At 53.1% G+C, this 19,233-nt stretch overlaps 5 protein-coding genes across 5 annotated transcripts; 3 read left to right on the top strand and 2 right to left on the bottom strand.

The window, feature by feature from the left end:
• Positions 1–564: 564 nt before the first annotated feature.
• On the top strand, positions 565–1,728 carry PG985_003032 (uncharacterized protein; the record flags this gene model as incomplete). Its single annotated transcript, XM_066822801.1, has 4 exons — positions 565–640; positions 704–1,375; positions 1,456–1,542; positions 1,601–1,728. 4 exons carry the CDS (start codon positions 565–567, stop codon positions 1,726–1,728), a joined length of 963 nt encoding a protein of 320 aa, XP_066690233.1.
• A 428-nt stretch (positions 1,729–2,156) lies between these two features.
• On the bottom strand, positions 2,157–2,631 carry PG985_003031 (uncharacterized protein; the record flags this gene model as incomplete). Its single annotated transcript, XM_066822800.1, has 2 exons — positions 2,157–2,266; positions 2,373–2,631. 2 exons carry the CDS (start codon positions 2,629–2,631, stop codon positions 2,157–2,159), a joined length of 369 nt encoding a protein of 122 aa, XP_066690232.1.
• A 2,188-nt stretch (positions 2,632–4,819) lies between these two features.
• PG985_003030 (uncharacterized protein) lies at positions 4,820–15,455 on the bottom strand (the record flags this gene model as incomplete). Its single annotated transcript, XM_066822799.1, has 12 exons — positions 4,820–6,074; positions 6,150–6,333; positions 7,109–7,937; positions 8,005–8,328; positions 8,378–12,983; positions 13,046–13,205; positions 13,278–13,920; positions 13,970–14,126; positions 14,194–14,627; positions 14,687–14,955; positions 15,040–15,184; positions 15,234–15,455. 12 exons carry the CDS (start codon positions 15,453–15,455, stop codon positions 4,820–4,822), a joined length of 9,228 nt encoding a protein of 3,075 aa, XP_066690231.1.
• An 892-nt stretch (positions 15,456–16,347) lies between these two features.
• PG985_003029 (uncharacterized protein) lies at positions 16,348–16,914 on the top strand (the record flags this gene model as incomplete). Its single annotated transcript, XM_066822798.1, has 1 exon — positions 16,348–16,914. The coding sequence occupies one exon, from the start codon at positions 16,348–16,350 to the stop codon at positions 16,912–16,914; it is 567 nt and encodes a 188-aa protein (XP_066690230.1).
• Positions 16,915–17,455: 541 nt separating this feature from the next.
• PG985_003028 (uncharacterized protein) lies at positions 17,456–18,524 on the top strand (the record flags this gene model as incomplete). The annotated part of the gene is made up of 3 exons (XM_066822797.1): positions 17,456–17,497; positions 17,576–18,185; positions 18,265–18,524. 3 exons carry the CDS (start codon positions 17,456–17,458, stop codon positions 18,522–18,524), a joined length of 912 nt encoding a protein of 303 aa, XP_066690229.1.
• Between the last annotated feature and the right edge of the window lie 709 nt (positions 18,525–19,233).

Raw genomic sequence — 19,233 nt, 5'->3', positions numbered from 1 at the left:
GCGGCACGTGCTACAGCCCGTCCGCGACTTCCGCAACAGGGGTCGTACTGAGCCCTGATCTCGCATATTGCTCATTGCAAGTTTGCCGTGATCCTCTTTGCGACGTCAATGATCACTACTTACTTTTGCGAGAATCCGTAGAGCTAATAAGCGAACTTGCGAGGTTCCGACACTACTCGTGGCTTACGGCAAGACAGGCCCACTCCAAAAGGGGATGGGGACGTTTTGTCAGCAGCATCAGCAAGCATGCAGGCTAGTGCGTCTAGGATCGAACGGCATCGCATTCGTCCAAGCTAATAATAAGCCTCCCCTAGCAGCCAATCACAGGCCGATGCGAACTTGCGAGGGACCCATCTGCAATCCGGCCTCCCGATTGGCTGTCTAACTTAGACAGATTTGATGCATTCCACGGCTGTCATGCCTGTTGGATATATAAGACAGGTTCTCTTGAGCTCTTCGAAGTGTCAAAATATTGTAGCCATTCAAACAAACCGAAAGCAGCTACTAGACACATCACCACGATTTCCAACAAGAACCACTTACTACTCAATAACTTCCTTCACCATGGCCGTGTTCAACGAAGAAACCACTGCTCAGAATGTCGTTGATGCTTTCGGATCGAATGCCGTTGGAAAGATTTGTATGTATTGACCGCATTCCTCTCTACCACAGATCTTCTTATAACTAACCTTCGCAACCATAGTTGTCATCACCGGCCCCAGCCAAGGCGGCATCGGCGCCTCGGCCGCCGTCCACCTAGCCAAGGCCAAGCCAGAAAGGATCATCCTCGCCGGCCGGTCCCTCAGCAAGATCCAGCCCGTCATCGACGAGATCCAGGGCACCAGCCCGTCCGTCTCAGTCGACTTCGTCTCTCTGGACCTGCTCGACCGGGCCTCGGTCCGGCAAGCCGCCCAGGACATCCAGCGCTTCACCGACGGCATCGCGGGCCTGATAAACAACGCGGGCATCATGGCGGTCGAGGACTTCGTCGCCTCCAAGGACGGCGTCGAGAGCCAGCTCGAGGCCAACCACGTCGGCCACTTCCTCCTGACCAGCCTCCTCATGCCCGAGCTCAAGAAGGCAAAGGGCGTCGTCGTCAACGTTTCCAGCGGCGGCTACATGTACGGTGGAAACTGGGACCTCGAGGACGTCGACTTCCAGGGAGGCAAGACGTACAACTGCTGGGAGGCATACGGGCGCTCCAAGCTGGCCAACGTCCAGTTCAGCATCGAGCTGGGCAAGCGTATGGCCAAGTTCGGCGGCGCCGCCTTTGCCGCCATTCCCGGTTTCGTCCCCACCACCAAGTTGTTGGTCAACTCCGACGTGAGCGAGAAACGCCTGACCGCTGCTTTCGAGGATGCCACGGAGAAGAACGGTATGTGCCATACCTCTAACTACCAAACGCGACCTGAGAGGGAGAGAGATCCGGTTTCTGACTAACACGGCTTTTCCCAGGCGGTGTTGCACCGGTGCAACGTGTGGCCTCGATCGAAGAAGGCGCCGCCAATCTTCTTTATCCCGCCTTGAACCCCGAGCTACGCAGTAAGGAAGCCCCCCTCCAAGAACAGAAAGAAACTGGGCTAGCTAACCTCCGTGATAGAGTCTTCGGGTGCGCTCATCCAAGAGTGCGGCATAGATGCCGTTCCGGACTGGGCTGGTGGTGCCGGCCAGACTGAGAAGCTCTGGCGTCTGAGCGAGAAGCTCATTGGTGAGGAAGTGGTTTTTTAGTTCGTATCGCCTCTCTGCACGGAGGAAGGTAGCCCGCTTCCATCCGGGAGATGTAGAAGGGCAACATTCTGGTATCCCACTGTACGAGTATGGGGATTACGTGTAGTAAGTTCATCAGGTTTTAGACTGCAGTGTCTTTCAGTTTCAAACTCAGATAGAATGTTTATAGGCCAGGGATATGAGTTTCAAATCACATCATGAGAGTGAACAACTTGGGTTCCCGGGAAGAGGTTTTATATATGTGCTTGTACGTTCAAAGAAAGGTCGGTCATTTGGACCGATACACAAAAGAGAAAGGAAAGATTGGACTATCGAATATCTCGACAATATTGATCCGTAACCCGGCTGGTCAGCCCCTGTATCACCCCTGCCCCTATTCCCCACTCGATTGATACTTGCTACCAACCCATGAACAGAGTCCAGCCTATTTACAAGAACTTGACCGAACCAACCTGTCCGTACCAGCAGTTGGTCTCCCCGGCAGGAACGTCGTAATAGTTGCCCGTCTCATCGCAGTTGGGACTGGCATAGGCGCGCACTACATATCGATCGCATCTCGTTAGTTCTCATGGGTACACATACACCCAGGGTCTCAAGGTAACCAAACCAGCAAAAAACAATAGCAATCGAAAGTTTGGACTCACAGGTGCGTGTAGCGTAGTTCTGCTGGACCAGGGTGCTCGCGTACGTGAAGGGGATATTATTGACGATGCACTCGCCGCCGTTTCCCTGGAGCCAGACCGTGTCCTCGACCCAGGTGCCGTCGCAGCCGTTGCCCGAGTAGAACTTGGCGTATATGCGGGGGGTCTCCTGGCGGGCGGCCAGGTCGCCTTGGGCAGGTGCGGCCAGGACGACGCTGGAGGCAGCGCAGAGGAGAGAGACGAGGCTGGTGGTGAGCTGCATGGTTGTGTTGTGACTTGCGTTGGGTCTCTGGGTGTGTGGGCGTGGTGGTTCGGTTTGGAGCGGTAGATGTGATGCGAAAAGGGGCTAGGCTGGTAGTCGTAAGTTGCTGGATGTAGTGGGTGAAGATGAAGAATTTGAAAGGCCACAAACTGGAAACCAACCCCCTTTATATATTCACCTTGCGTTTTAATGAAGTCTACTGCCTGTGGAAATCTGCCATAAGCGCTGAGGTGTCTCACTGCCAAGTTCTACTTGGTCATCACCATCTGCTGCGGTAGACGGAATTGCGGCACGATATTCACGATGTTCACGATACCCCAGTTTGCGCCACCAAGCCTCAGCACCGCTCCTTCAGGTGCTGACCAGACGCAGAGACGGGAGCAACGACATTATCGTGGAGTTGGGACTTCTGACGGATCGCCATTGTCAGACTGAAGCACATATTGTCAGATTATCGTGCCGTGTGACCGCAATGTTGCTCCGAAAAGTGCTCATTGGACACAAGCTTAGAACAGACGTAATATTACCGGTGGTCACATTTTCCTTCTCATCTCATACGCCCCGGGACCTCTGAACTTAGAACATGAGCTCTGCTTGAAGACTCAATGACCCTAGTTGTCACTTGTGCAAATGAATAAGCCCAAATACCTGCCCATGATCGGGTGAAGATAGATTTTGAATACATTTTCTTCCCTGGTTTTGAATGCTTGGACCGCACCACTGTCTACACTCAACATCGTCATTTCAGTTCACTCCCAACAGATTTGTTGTGAAGTTGGAAGCCAAGCAGTCGGGGATCCTTTGCCAAGAAACGTGGCATGATGTCCCCCATGTGACATTTGTTTGGTAAGCACGGGTCCCCTGTGTAAGTCCAAGGATGAACGCCACCAGACGGATTCCGGCCCGGTGAGCTGACCCACCAATTTCAGCCTTACCGGTATTGCCCTCTAAGTACGCCGTATCCTATACAAAACCTGGGTATCGTTCGACCAGCTGTACTATTGTTATAATAGAGAAAACGGACGCAAGTCTTCTTGTATCCCTGTAATTCACTCTAGAATAGAGCGGTTTACTTTAAGTTGCCATTAACTTTCAAATTTAATAAGAAATAATATATAACCATACATATGTTGCGAGACGTCTGTGACCTATATGGTCTCCCCTTGGCGAAGATGAAGAAGCTCAGGGGTTTCGGGTGAAGCGGGGCGCCACCCGCCGCTTGTTTGATGTCATCAGACGGACTCCGGACCTCGACCGGCTTCACGACCTTTCTTTCAGTGAAGCAATCATACTCGACATCTCCGCGATCTTGTCGTAAACATGCTCAGGCAGGTCTTCTGCGTTGAGCACATCTTCCAACCCGGCGTCAATATGATTCAGACTAGACCGTGCCTGCTGCGCCGTCTCGCGCAGCTTCGCATTCTCTCTCTCTCTCTCTCTCTCTATAGTTACGTGACGATTTCTTAACTTATCGTAGTTTCTTTGCAGTACCGTCTCTGTGGGTCGAGGACTGTGTATAGATGGCGCATTGGACATCGGCGGGTTGCGTCCGATATCCGCGCACCGGCTCCATAGCCTAGTGACCTGTCTTCACCGCGGGAGACAGGGGCCCCCGAACATCGTGATGTACACCTATTTTCAAGTAGAATCAAGTAGAACAGCAACTTCTGCGTTCTTAGGGTCGGAAGGGACATGCGATCCGTCTGAGATGGACATGTTATCCTCACAAGGGCACTGACAAAGTCGACTGAGATCATCCTAATTGGCGCCAGCGATTTGCCCGTCAGTATCGAGTAGTCGGCTGTAATAGGGAGCTGGTTGGGTAGACCGTATGTTGTTTAGTTTCCGGCGTTTATTTAGTTGATATTCCTTGTGCTGTAGCGAGATGCAAGGTTGAGATGTATCGGCCGTGACAGTCAAATCCACCAACGCCCTCGTGCGTTTCGGATGCCTCAAAGGTAATACGTCATTTGGAAGCTTGTGGTGGTCCATAGCCTCCACTTTCGATGCTAGTCACGCCTGCGCCGTCTGAAGCGAACGCGGGCATCTGAATGAATGTCGAATATTACAAGATTTGTCATGAGGTATCAAGAGGCATGCGACCATTCTATTATTGATCCAAAGGCTTGAACCATCTCTCGAGAACCTAAAGGCAGCGTAACCCATCATCAGAAGCGCCGCTCCCAAGCTAAATATGACATAGTCGCCCCTTTTCATCTGGGCTCCAAGACTCGCTCCCCACTGCATGAGTCGCATAGAATAGGCCATCAGGGTCATGTCTAAGTTTAATACCCAATAGCGTCTCATAATTGGCTCCGTAGAACTGGGCCTGCCACTCTTTCTGTACGAAATTCGCCTCATTCAAGTAGCTCCCAGAACCAGGCGTGACAGCCATAAAAGCTGGCGTGATCTCGTCCGCGAGAACCCTCTCCCGCCGCTCCATTTCCTCAAGTGGGACGGTCCAGTCCCAGGAAGTTGAAAGGATGGCCTGTACGACTGCCGTCCGCCATGCAGGGAGAACCGCGTTGTCGGCGACCGGAGGCCCTGATGCGTTGAGTGCCTGCATCAGGATCACGTACTCGCTTCCGCTGGCCGTGTCTCGTAGCTTCTCTGTCAGTGCTGCGTTGGATTTGGGTTCGATGACTACGTCACGTGGGACAAGCCTCGAGGAGAGCAGGCCGCTGGTCATGAAGGGCCCGTTAGGAAAGGGGCCGTAGTCGCGACGCAGCTGGGCCAGGTAGTTGGCCGACTGGTGTGTTGAGACGTTGTACGGAACACCAAGACGTTCGAGATCCTGTAGGAACGGGTCGAGTAAAGCTTGAACTTGAGCGCTGTCTTTGCCAGGTGCGACAAGGTTGTAAATGCTGAAGCTGCTTGCGGTGAGGCTGTATGCAATGGTGTTGCCGCCAGCATCAACCATGGCGGGTAGCCTCTCGTTGAATAGACCCACAGCGTTCCAAAAGGCATCACTGCCTGCTGTGACATTGTTGAAAGTAATGTAGCCGCCGCCGATTGGGCTGTCTTTGTGAAGTCTGGTTGTCATGCTGATCACAACGCCGAACGTACCACCTCCGCCTCCGCTGAGCGCCCAGTAGAGGTCCGCATTCTGCTTCGGAGTCGCCAGGAGATGCTCTCCGCTGGCTGTTACCACCTCCCATTCGAGGACATTATCAGCGGATAAGCCATGAAGGCTGGTCATGGCTGCGTGACCGCCGCCCTGCGTGTACCCTCCAGCGATCCCGACTGATGGACAGTTGCCCCCTACAACAATATATCCGGCGGCGCTGGCGGCTTCGTGTGCTTTCAGGCCCATGACCCCAGCACCCACCCTTATGGCAGGCCCGCTGTAGTAGTCACTCGTGTACTGGGGAATCATGTCGATCTGGTCGAGGTTGTGTGTCCAGAGCGAGAGTGCCCCTTTCCCGGTTGACTTGCCCGCGGCCCTATCATCCAGGCGTTTTGATTAGTTCAATCAGTTGTATGAGCTATATAGCCCTGGTAGAACGAATTTAACGTACTCGTGCCCGGAATTCTTGATAGTTAACCTGATGTTGTGGTCTTGGCAGAATTTGATGCCAGCGACGACATGGTCGACGGTGCGGACATCGATCGAATAGCTTGCGAGGTCCCCAAGCTCACAAGGCTCGGACGCAGGGGTGAAGGGGTTGCAGGACTTCTGGAACCAGCCTGCCATAACCGACGCTGGGGTTTCATAGCTGCCATTGCGCCCGCGTGAGAATGAAGACACGATATGCAGGATGTGATGGAATGTGGAGACATCTTACTGCACCTGAGCCCAGTCAAACCCCCCCTTTAAAGTCGCACACGCGTCTTCATTGTATGTGCTTGCATATGGCCCTTCAGTGTGGCAGACACTGGCCAAGGGGACGGTAGCGATGAGCCTCCCGTCAACACTTTCGTTCAGGGACTTCCAGTGTTGCTCAGATGGCCAACCAGCATCTCCAGGGATATTTTTGCATGGTTCAGAACTGGTGGATGTTGCAAAAGAGACCAATAGTAGCAGCAGTGATTGATGCATAATGACTTAAGTGGGTGGCTGGTCGGGCGTGGGGGCCAAGTCGTAGATGTTGACAATGAAAACACGTGGAATAGAGACACGTGGGAAAGTCGCACGTTAAACTGAGAGCGTTAGGCAAGAAGAGGGAGATTGGGGGGGCCTATTTATAGATGATCGACGTCTCCCGTCACCTTTGCCACCCATAAACAACAGCAGACACGAACGCAGGCAAACACGCACTAACGCAGTCGCATTGCAGGGCCCCGAGCTGAGAGTTATGGATGCATTGGTATGGCACCACCTTCCATGCTTGTCTTTGGCGCACCCGAACAAGGAAATGTAGGCGAGATGAACGAAGGATGCACCCACATTTCCATCATCCTACAGCTAATGCATGCCCTTCCCCGTTTCCCAAACATTGTCCCGCCCGCTGCATCATCTTCTGTGCAATAGACAGACCTGCAGCATGGAAACTGGCGCCCCCGAGAATCTCGAACACAGGCAAGTCCGTATCGAACATCTTGCCCACCCAATTGCGCAGAGTAATGGCTGACAAGGAGTCGAGGCCACAGGAGTGCATCGGCCTTTTCTGGTCAATCCGCTTGGCAGGCGTACCCAACATGGAACACACATATGTTACCAAAGCCTCGCTCACAACCTCGGCAGCCTCAGCGAGCGATCCCGAAGCTAGGAGTCCCCCAACCAATTGCGTCTTGTTCCCGGACCCAGCCTCGTCCTCGCTCTCTACGGCTCTTGGCTCTCGGTCGTAGCCAAGTGGTAGTGGGACGTGGTGCAAATGACCCCAGAGAGGTTGCTGCATAACCCAAGGGACCGCTTGCACATCCTTCCAGTGCGCCGGAGGTGCTAGACCGACGATGACCTGGCAGCCCCTGCTGTCACGCGAGAATCCGTTATGAGGATCGCAGTAGATATCCAAAAGGGACAGCACTTCCTTGGTGAGCATGGGTACGAACTCCTTGCTTCGACGCATGCCGGAGATGAAATTGCCGAGTCCCGTCAGGTACCCGCCGTCGACAACACCACCAATGTCGAGCGAGGCCGCAGCCTGGCCATGTGCAACGCGGTATTGGGCCAAGGCATCCTGGTAAGTGTTACCTGCGTTGTACGCCGCAAGGGAACCCGTCCCAAGGATACCCATGACGGAGGACAACATGATAAAAAAGTCGAGACCTTCAGGCAGCTCTTGATGCAAATTCCATGACGCTTCAACTTTAGGACCTCGAGCACTTTCCCAAGCCTCGTGGTCCATCTGGCTAAACAGAGTTTCCTGGAAAGGAGTTCAGTACAAGAGCTGGCAACGTAATGCGCATCATGCAAAGAGTGACTTGGCTTACAGTCATTACCATAGCTGCTTGTATGCAACCTTTGATCGGTGGCATCCCTCGATCCGAACAGCTGGATAGTACTGATCTCACAGACGACCCATTCGCTGCATCACAGGCGACGGCCTCGACGCGGACGCCGTTGCTAGCCAACTCTGCAATGAAATCGGGCGCCCCCGGTGTCTTCGTACCCCTTCGTGACATGAGAATCAGGTGGCGGGCGCCCCGAGTGACCAACCATCGAGCTATTGCTTTACCCAGGCCTCCGAGACCCCCACAGACCAGGTATGTCGAATTATTGTCCAATACGCAGTCTGTCTTGGTGGCAACCTTGACCTGGCAGGATACACAGATGTTAGCCCGATGCCAAAAGCTAGGGACATACAAACGGTGAGTTGAGAACATGGCCTACCTCTACAACGTCCGTATCGTCGAACCGGACCACTACCGACTGGCCATCGGGGATGGCCCGAAGTTTCCCGACTGCGGCATCCAGATTCGATGCGGGGAACTCCAACGAACATTGCAAGGTGGATGAGCGCAAGTGTTCGGATGCGTACTGCAGAGATTCTCGGCTTGGCGTGCGTGACATTCCTACTGCCACACTCTCCGGAGTCAGAGAAAGTGATATGTTTGACGGTATCTGCGTTCCGAACGTATCGATCGATGACGAGGTGGAATCATCGTGTTGGATGACGAGTCTACGGCCAGATCTCACACAAAGTCCCAGGAACGAGAACTTGGTCGGTTCCGCACCCACCCACAGTACCAGATCAAACCGCTCTTTCCAGGGTGACATTAGTAAAGGGTTCCCGTGGAACCAAGACTTTGGTAGGACTCGATCCGGCGCAATTCCAACACTTTCTAGTATGGAGAGGCTTTGGTCCTGGTCTCCCGCCGTGGCCCAAAGGTCCGTCACCCCTGTGGCGCGCGCGAGCTGAAGTGCAGCATACCCGACTGCATTGGCCGCGTTGTGAATCAGGACGGATTCGCCGGCATGAAGATGCGCCACCTCCATCAATGCGTAATATGCCGCGAGCCGTGGGGGCACTTCGCGACAGGCATCGGCAAAGGGAATGTTTGTGGGTATTTTCACGAGGGCTTCTGAAGGTGCCTCGACAAATGAGCTGAGTGTGTCACTGCCGCCGGCTACGAAGACGTGGTCGCCGGGGCCGAACGGAGCTGCAGGACCTGAACACTCCACGATGCCTGCGCAAGCCCTGACGCGGATGTGGTTGTGGTCGCCTGAGTGAAGCGAAGCTGCCCTCGTTGTCACATGCACAATATCTTTCTGTGGTGCCGCTTGCAGGACTGGCTGCGATGCCACGAAGTGTGGTACACTTTCCGGTCCGGTGGATGTAGTCTTCAGCATGAAGGGGACTTGGTCCCGAATTGGACGAGAGGAGACGGCGAAGGCTTCCAGCTTGGATTCCATGACAGCCTTGAAGTAATTTGCCTCCACAAGACGGCGAGTACACAGAAGGCCGCTGACTTGGACATACTCCTGCTCGTAGTTCTGCGGTCGAGCCCATCCTGCCATCTCTTGCACAATCTTCATCACGAGCTTTTGGTTATGTCGGGAACTGTATGCCAGGTCGAGTGCAAGAGTCACCAGGTGCATGTTTGGGTACTCCTGTCGTAGCGTTCGGGCCAACCCATCCACCATACCGTGCTCAGGGGCTACGCCAACGGTGCCACCGGCCGTTACCCAGAGCCAGTGGTCGCAACGCTCGACGAGAAACTGCCGTGAGTTCCAAGTTGCCTTCGTTTCACTTTTGAGGAGTGATGGACCATAGTCAGCAAGGAACAGAACAAACCCATTATTCTCCACTTCACCGTCGCTCGAAGCATCGACAAGATCGAGCACACGCGCTTGCATGCCCGGGAGGTCCTGTAGACCAGGTAAAAGCTCCGCGGCCAATAGTTTCTGCTGTGCAACCGCTGAGTCGATTACGACGGTGATGTGTCGACCCTGTGGCAACGGCAAGCTCATTGGCATCCCGTTATCCACTGCTGTGGACACGATCCAGCCATAGGTGTGGGCAACATCATGGTCAAAGTCTCGCAGGACTAACTCCGCCCCGGAGAACCCGCTCGCCTTCAGGAGCGTATCCCAGCCCTCGACGGTGAAATTTGGCGAGAGGCTGCGGCCCTCTGCAGAGCCTAGCCACCAGCCCGGGAATATGCCAAAGACGAACCCCAGAGTCCATCCGTCCGATTTGAAAGACTCCTGCAGTAGAAGACGGCCGCCTGGCTTCAGCGACTTCCTGACTCTGGACATGGTCTCCATCAGACTCCCTGTAATGTGTAGCACACTGACAGCCAGAACCGCATCATATTTGTTCTCGGGGTATCCCTGTTCTGGGAAGTCTTGCTCGATGTCCAGGGTCCCGAACGTCATTTGCGACTGGAAAGCTTTGAACTCCTCCTTGGCACTGCTTAGAAATGCCGCCGACACATCGGTGAAGTCGTACTGACGACATCGTAAAAGCCCCCCAGGGCGGTCGGGGTTTGCACAAAGCGCACGCACCAGCTGGCGCGTCCCGGATCCTGTGCCTCCTCCTATCTCTAGAATATTCATTCCGGACTTTTGATGCACGAGCAAGTCCATGTAAGCGGAGACTTGTGCGCTGCATCGGTAGCTCGCGATGTGTTCGTAGTACTCCTTGAGCAGCCCTGTTTGGATGAGCAAGTCTATCGGGCTGATCTCCTCGCGGAATATTGCCAGTAGATTGCGCGCAACGCTGACGTAGAGCCGGCTTACATCGGAACAAGACTCTAGTCGATTGCAGAGGCTCTCGAATTCTGACTCGGAAGCGACGATGCTTCCCAGGTCGCTGCGTCTCCTGATCAGGGTGTGATCTAAATGATGCCTAGACCAGTTCAGATAATGTGTTTTCCAGGCTTCGCCGCAACCCGTTGGGTTGAATGCGGTGGTTAGGCGCATTATCGATACCATGGCCAGCAGTTCCAGATCTTCGAATAAGCACACCGGGTCCTCCTCTGCCGCTGTATGTGCTCTTCCCAAGATGGAGCTGATCTCGGGCGGTTCCAATTTATCAATGGCCACCTTGCAGTCAACATTCATGCAGAACTGCCTGGGATTCGGTAAAGGGGCGGATGTTGGCACGTCGGACAGGTGGGTTAATTGGAGCCCCTCATACCATAGCTGGATGGCTCCTGAACCCTGGCTATCAAGTCCCATGCCATCAACAGAGAACCCGCGCGCCCAAACGGACCTTATGGTGGTGTGAGCGAGGATATGTGCTCTCTTGAGGCTTCTCAGGCCCTTATCCGATACCCAAAGATGCCGGATCCGAGAGGGTACGCAAGTAGGCATGTCTCGTGACCCCCCGGCTGTGAAGGCGGTAAAGCAGAGGTGCATGAAAGCATCCAACGATACCGGGTGAACGACATAGCTTGGGCCTGTTTCACCCTCCTCATAAGTGTTCATGGGACAGAGGTTGATTTCGCTTGTCGCTTGTCCAGATTCGTTGAAGCGCTGGCCTCGAGCCACTTGGAACGCAGGACCGTAACTAAGTCCACGCTCGTTCAAATAGGCGTACATTGATTGGTGTGTGACCTGTTCCTTGCACTCTTCGAGTTTAAGACATGACTCTTTTGCGACAGACTGTAAATGTTCTTGGGTCTTAGCGCTGCTCCAGTTGTCTCCTGTATCCGAGAACTGAATTGAAATAGTCCCATGGCAGTGAAGGCGGATGTCACCGCCCGTGAAGCTCCGAATCGCGAAATCATACGCCGTTTCGTACTCAGCTCCCATGGTGGAATGCTCATTCAGAGACGTCTCAACTTCCAAGGTGCCAGCTGCCAGGTCCATGGGAGCTTCGAGTTCAACGTCTCGTAATGTGTAGCCGCTCAGGGACCTGCCAGACCTCGCTAGCTGACTGGCTGCTTCGATCGCCATTGCCATCATGGCGGCCGCTGGGTAGAGATTTACCCCATTGACAATATGCTGTTCGAGCCATGGTATCTCGGAGGTTCTGACAAACTGGCGCCAGCAAGCGTGTGATGTATTCCAGTCTCGGGAGCGAACACCAATAAGCTCATTGGGCCCATGCTCCCTGAATCGGTAGTTTGAACTGAGTCGGCTCTCGTGCCAGTAGCCCTCGGAATGATCGAATGGGTATTCCGGCAGGTCCACCAACAGGGCCGGAGGGGACTGTTGCATGTTCTCGCACAAGGGCTCGTTCACAGCCCTCAGGTTGACAGCAGCCCCTCTGCAGTATAACTCGCCCATGGCACTAAGAACCGTTTCCGTAGCTGGGCATGGCCTTCGTAAGACAGACCCATAGTCTAATGACTTGCCGCGGGGAATTTGCCTCAAGGTGCTTTGGATAGGTGCTTGCAGCGCTGCATGTGGCCCTATTTCGAGCAAGTAGTCTACCACCGAAGCATGGCGGTGACTTCCATCAAGCTTTTTCACAAGCGCGATATCAGACTGGGAACACATCTCGGACACGGCATGTGCAAACCGTACCGGCGAAATCATGTTGAGCGTCCAGTATGACGGGTCGAGCAGCTGGTTCGCCGTGGTTCGCTCACCGGAAACGCTAGATATCATCGGGACCTGCATTGGGTGATCTTCTCGTGCACCCAAATGGCCTATCAAGTCCGTATGGTTGTCCGCGATAATATTCATTTGCCGGGAATGATAGGCCAACGGTACTCGAAGCTTTCTTGAAAAGATGGACTGTTCAACCAAGAGCGCATGGATTGTATCAATTATAGGCTCTTCTCCAGCAAGGGTGACATTCTCAGGGCTGTTGATGCATGCCACACGTACTCCAAAGGAGGATTCGTTTCGTTGAAATTCTTCAAGGAGCCCGTTTGCGCGCTGTTCAGATAGTCCAACTGAGAGCATGGCTCCCGCAGTTCCAAAACTAGAGACCTTGACGAGCTCTGCAGCACAAAGCCCACGAAAATAGGCCAGCTTATAAGCAGACTCCGTGGACAAGTAGCCTCCAGCGTATCTGTTTCATTTCCCGTCAGCCATTGAAGAGAACATGGAAAGGACAAGGTTACACAGGCATACGCTGCGGCAATTTCGCCCGAAGAATGGCCTACAACGGCCTTCGGGGTGATTCCAAATCGAGCGAGAAGATTTACTAGCGCCACCTGTAGGACTGTACATAAGGTCTGACTGAGTTCGGCCTTGTCTAGAGTCGAATACTTGGCCGGTTTCAAAAGCTCATCTTTTGAAGGCATCATTAGTCAGTTCCAGCGCGTAAGGAATTGGGACAGTTGAGACAACAGCTGCGACTTACCTAACACTGACCACCGGCATCCCAATGACCTGAGGACAGTCTCCGCCTCCGACAAGTCGGACTTGAAGCTCGAGTAGTGCATCAGCTCCTTCCCCATCCCAGCCCACTGAGCGCCCTGTCCACTGAAAACGAAGCCAATTCGGGGTGCTCGGTCAGATTGCGCACGTCTTGGGAAAGAGACCTGTGAGTCCATATCTTGCAGCTGTTCCGGCGTTCTTAACACTGCGAAACTCATCCAGGGAAGCCTGGTTCGCCGGCTGCCCAATGTATAGGCGAGGCTCTCAAGCCATTCAGTGCACAACATCTTCCTGGCGGAATCGGAGCAAACCATGTCTTTGTATGTCTTCGAGATACGGCCGAGGCCATTCTTGTCGGCTGCAGACCATACAAGTAGTTTGGGAGTCTTGCATGGCTTCGCGTACTTTATAGCCCCCCGCAACAAGAGTTTATCGAGGGATGCAGGTAGTTCTGCGGCTGCAAAGGGCCGGACTTGCGTGCAGTGGTGACCTGATATTCCCCGAAGGTGCATATAGTGATATGCATCGTCGATTATGATGTGGCAGTTGGCTCCTCCATATCCGAAGGAATTGACCGATGCTCTCCGTAAACCATTGGAGGGCCATGAGAGGCAGTCTACCGGGAACTAATGGCAGGTTAACTAGGCCATTGCACATCGCCATGTATACACTCACCTGCAGGGCCCAATTCTTCGCGTCGATCTTGGGATTCGGCGACTCAAAGTTGGTATTAGGCGGTATGATGCCTCTTTCGAGAACCAAAACAGTTTTGATCACGCCGGCGAGCCCACTGGCGCCTTCCAGATGGCCAATGTTCCCCTTGACAGCTCCCCTGAAGTTGAAGTTAGCATCGCACGTACATGGTAGCTGACAGGGGTTGCACAAGGCACTGCGCGTACACCATCATGGGGTCAGACGTTGACCGGACCTTCTCAAACGCTAGCCTGATGGCTCTTGCTTCTCTGGGATCCCCGGCCTGTGTGCCTGTTCCATGGGCTTCGAAATATCGCGTCGGCGCCATCGAAAGATTCGCTTTTTGGTACGTTGCTCGTATCAAGCGTTCCTGTGCAATCGCGCTTGGTTGTGTGATCCCGGGAGTTCTGCCATCCTCGTTGGAAAGGGTTGATCGGATAACCGCCCTAACCGTGTTTCCGTCTCGGATTGCGTCATCTATTCTCTTAAGAATGATGACAGCCAGTCCTTCGCCCCTAGCATACCCATTTGCTCTATGGTCAAATGGATAGCATTTCCCATCAGGCGAAAGGAAGTGTAGATTGCTCAGCCATGTGTATGTCTCAGGTGAGAACGTCAAATTGCATCCTGCAACTATGCTCTGCATACCAGCAAATTAGCCTTTTCCTGTTCTTTCCGTCAGACAGTCACTATACCTACCATATCGCTGGTTCTGTCTCGTAGGCCTTGGCAGGCGATATCGATAGCCATGGCAGAGCTTGAACAAGCCGAATCAAGCCCAACGCTAGCCCCGTGAAGATCAAAGAACCAGCTCAGGCGATTGGCCAACATGCTGATACCGAACCCGAGGCCGGCGTACTGTGGAGGGTTCTCCGAGTCTCGATTCAACTGAATACTGTAGTCTTGACCAAAGGAGCCCGTATAGACAGAGGTAGAGGAGCCAGCCACGCTTCCCATTGTGATACCGGCTGTTGTAACATGGGTCAACGGCCATTACATTGGTGCGATGGTGGAACATCGATAAGGGGCGGGGGATTTCGAATCGGACTAACCGTTCTCCAAAGCCCGGTATGTTGTCTCTAACAGCCATCTCTGCATCGGGTCTATGGAACTGGCTTCGGCAGGTGAAATGGAGAAAAAGTCGGCATCAAAGACAGAGAGATCTTCTCGGATAAAATGGCCGCCTTTGACAGGGATCTGGGAAGATGTCAGATGAATTGTTTCGACAGGTTATAAAATGACCTACGTTGTTTAGAAGGTTAGATTTCTGGCAAAATCCCCCTGAGCTCAGTCGTTCGGCAGGGAAAGGCGACATAGCACATCGCTTCTCGACCAGCATCTGCCAAAATGAGTCCGTCGAGACGGCATCCCCAGGGAACTTGATCGAGAATCCGCAAATGGCGATGGAGGAGTTGTCGAACCCTCCCTGGCCCTTGCTGCTCGTGGAATGTGCTGCGTCCGTTTCCATCACGATCTTACTTTGGTGTATGAATGCTACTGGAAGAGATACGATAGTGTCACAAGATCGCCGGAAATATAACCGAGACGAAGTGGTATGTACTTCGTGGCAATCGAGAGTCTACTCAAACATTGAATGTCAGGTATGATATGTGTAGGCCTGTAGGCAGTTACTTGGAACACAAAGGTATCACAAATCGGATCTTTTCATGCAGGGCCTCGATACCCAAAACGTATGTCTTTCCGTGTTGAAGGGCTTCTTACGGTATGCCAGCTGCCAACGAGACTTGGCGCCCTGCGGAGTGGTTTCACGGCCAGGATCGTTCAGAAGGCAAGGCTTACTGGTTAGGGCAACCTGTATTATGTTGGATTAAGTCTGGAGACATCAGGAGAAGTTAAGATCACATTTGAACAAAACCTCCGTATTATTTTATGCATATAACCATAAAACGTAATGATTCACCCCCTCGATCATCTCGCATCCTCTTTCTTCCGTGGCCCTGTATATCATCCTGGCACCTCCCGCATTTGTTTCTTCACACCAACACTGGCTCTTCCTTGGGTGGCTCGCAGTCCGTACAGACCTTGAACCATGATGAAATTCCTTTGTCTCCACGGGAGCGGAACCAATAGCAGTGTAAGCCCCATTCTTGCGATCAAAGGCGGTTATCTAGGCGACGCTGACATTTACATCCTCGGCAGGTCATGAGATCCCAAATCGGTAAAGCCATTGATGCCTAGTCTCGGCGGGTTGTTACTCACATGCATGACACAGGGCCTTTGCAATATGAACTTGGGGATCTGCATGAGTATGAGTTTGTGGAAGCAGCAATACCCGCATTGATGGCGGAAGGTACGTACATATCCTCCAAGTCTTTGCTGCATGGGAGACGTGGCCACTAATGTTTTCCCGGGTCCCTCTCGTCCCCCCAGGCATCGAGTCCATCTCTGCCCCTGGCCATGGCTTCTACGCATTCTTTGACCCCAAAGACCTGGCTACATTGCAGAAGGCGATAGACCAATTGGACAGTTATGTTTCGTCCGAAGGCCCGTTTGATGGTGTCATTGGGTTCTCTGCGGGGGCTGTGACGGCTGCGATGTACATGTTGCAGAAAGAACAGCAGTCGGCCAGATGTCCATTTCAATGCGCCGTCTTCTTTTCGGCTGCAGAGAGCAGGGCGGAAGCGAGCTATCTAGGGATCGACGATACCCACCCACTCATATCGGTGCCAACTGCTCATTTCTGGGGGTTACAAGACAGCACGGCTCCAAGTGGCGGCGAAGATCTAAGCAAGATGTGTGATCCAACTAGACGGCTTGCATTCATTCATGGTGGCGGGCATGAAGTCCCTAGGGGTCAACAGTTGGCCGAGGCCGTCCACATCATCCAGGAGACGATTCGCCGGGCAGGAGCAATGGGTCCAGTGTTGCCGCCAACATCCGACGGGCCAAAATATGACAGCAGTTAACCCCGCTCTGGAAGACGATGCGACGCAATGAATGTACATAGCGTTTACGTTACAATATGTCTGATTCGCCTGAATTTGTACCAAAAATGACCCGACCCTCCGTTCGACGTTGCGCCCGGGAGCGGCGTAGACGTCGTTACCAGACTGCGGCTAGTGCGGCCCGCACGGCAGAAAGTGCCTAGCAAGGGAATCCCCGCTGTACACAAAAGTACTTACCTATTTGCCTACTGTGTGCAAGGGAAGTCCCCATTATTGTTATACCCGATTTCATCACGCCCGCATATGACAGAATCAACCGGTGAGATGAGTGACGCAGAATGCGACCCTACTTAAGTGACAGTGATGCAGGCAAATCATATTCAACAAGGCAGTGATTGACCATGCCAAGCCAATAAATATGCAATGAAACGCATCATGGCACAGTCTATATTTGTATTGTTGGGACCGTCAGGCCCGGCTCGTCCCGTTAAGTAATCTCCCCGTCCACACCCTCCATACCCATTGATGCAAACGTGATCCAAACGCTACTATCCAACCGACTATGGCTGGGTCTCAAGTTGAAGGTTTCGCCCTCATTGTCGGGGTAAGTGTTTGAATGAAGGAACAGAAAGAAATCCCTCCCATGAATTGCCGCTAATTCGATTTCCTCTTACCTTGCTAGGCTGCTGGTGGCATCGGTCGCGAGGTCGCTCTTACCTTTGCAGAAGCTGGCCTCAAGGGCGCGTTGGTGGCCGATGTCGATGAAAAGGGAGCTACCCAAGTTTCGGAGCAGAGCAAGGCCCTTGCATCGAACCCTTTCTACCAATGCCTCTCAACTCGCGTTGATGTCACGGATGTGGCGTCCGTAGATGCAATGGTCAAGCTCGCGGTCGACCAGTTTGGCCGCATCGACTACTGCATCAATGCTTTCGGAGTAAGTGTATCTTCACCTGCTTTGCTGACCCCATTCCCAACCAACGGATACGTGTTGACATTGGATAACAACCAGGTCGATGTTCAATCATATGTCCCGTTCGATCAGACCGATCCCACTGAGTACGACCGGGTGCTCGGAATCAACGCCAAGGGCATGTATCTCGTGATACGGGCTGTGGCAAAAGTGATGCAATCTCAAGACCCATCCATTGTCAACCTTGGTCGGCATGGGAGTCGGGACGTTGGTCGAGGTGCCATCGTGAACGTGTCCTCCATGATGGCGCATGTTGCCGTGAACGCAAAGCTGCCATACACCACATCTAAGCACGCCATCACAGGAATCACCAAAGCTGCAGGTACGTGCAAAGCCGTCGGCATGAGACTTCCCTCTTCAACGTGATCTGCGCCATGCTGATATTCGATACTTATCCATAGTCATGGATTACAAGCCGTTCGGCATCCGTATCAATCAAGTATGTCCAATCTGGGTGAAAACGCCCATGTTTGAGGAAGAATGCCGTAAGGTTCCTCAAACACCTCAGTTCATAGAGGCACTCTCCCCTATCAAACGGCCTATTGAGCCCGACGAGGTTGCTGCTGCTTGCTTGTATCTCTGTAATCCCAGATCTGTGCCTACAAATGGCGCTAGCTTGACTATGGATACAGGCCTTACGGCAGGACCCATGATTGGATAGACAGTCACAGAGAGCCGGTTGCTGGGTGCCATTATGATGTTGACGGTGGGAGAGAGTGCTGCGATTGCTTTATAAGGGAATAGAGGTTTGGTTCTTGATTACTATCCGCTAATACATGTCCTTGTGATGATTCTTGGTCGATATCCTGCATCCATCCAGATTTTGTGTTGGTCGTTTTGCCATAGATAACTTGCATACAAGGCTTCCTTCCCCACCGCCTTTCTACTGCGAGAGCAAGGAGGTGTTCCCTATTCAAGACAAATAACCAATCAAAGAAAATATTTCTTTTACTATGATATATACTAAACTAAAAAGTCCTGGAGAATATATAACGAAAACGCCGTATACCCCCAAGCGAGATGAAGCGCCGGACCGGTATGCGGCGGCGTTGCGACATTAGTTTATGAAACCTACCAACCAACAAACAAACCGTCAAGCTGGAGACCGTTGGCAATCCAAATTGACGCCATGCAACAACTCGGTAAGCGTCAGCGCTCCAGGCAACCAGGATGCTACACTGCCGCTGACGTGTGGTAAGCTAAAAGAGGAAGGTCTTGTCTCCTCTGATGCAACCACTCGAATGCGACACCTAAGCGCCCGCCGCATGCGCCTCATTACCTCCATGCAGGCTGGATCAGATTCTTGCCGCTACAGAACTTCAAATACTCTCCCTCCATGTCTCTCTGCCTGCTAGCTGCATTACCCGGTC

The sequence above is a fragment of the Apiospora marii genome, assembly GCF_038362585.1.
Source record: "Apiospora marii strain CBS 49790 chromosome Unknown utg000002l_segment0_segment0, whole genome shotgun sequence".
Classification (NCBI taxonomy): Eukaryota; Fungi; Ascomycota; class Sordariomycetes; order Amphisphaeriales; family Apiosporaceae; genus Apiospora; species Apiospora marii.
The sequence above is the reverse complement of the archived record's forward strand: the minus strand, read 5'-3'. Positions and strand labels throughout refer to the sequence as shown.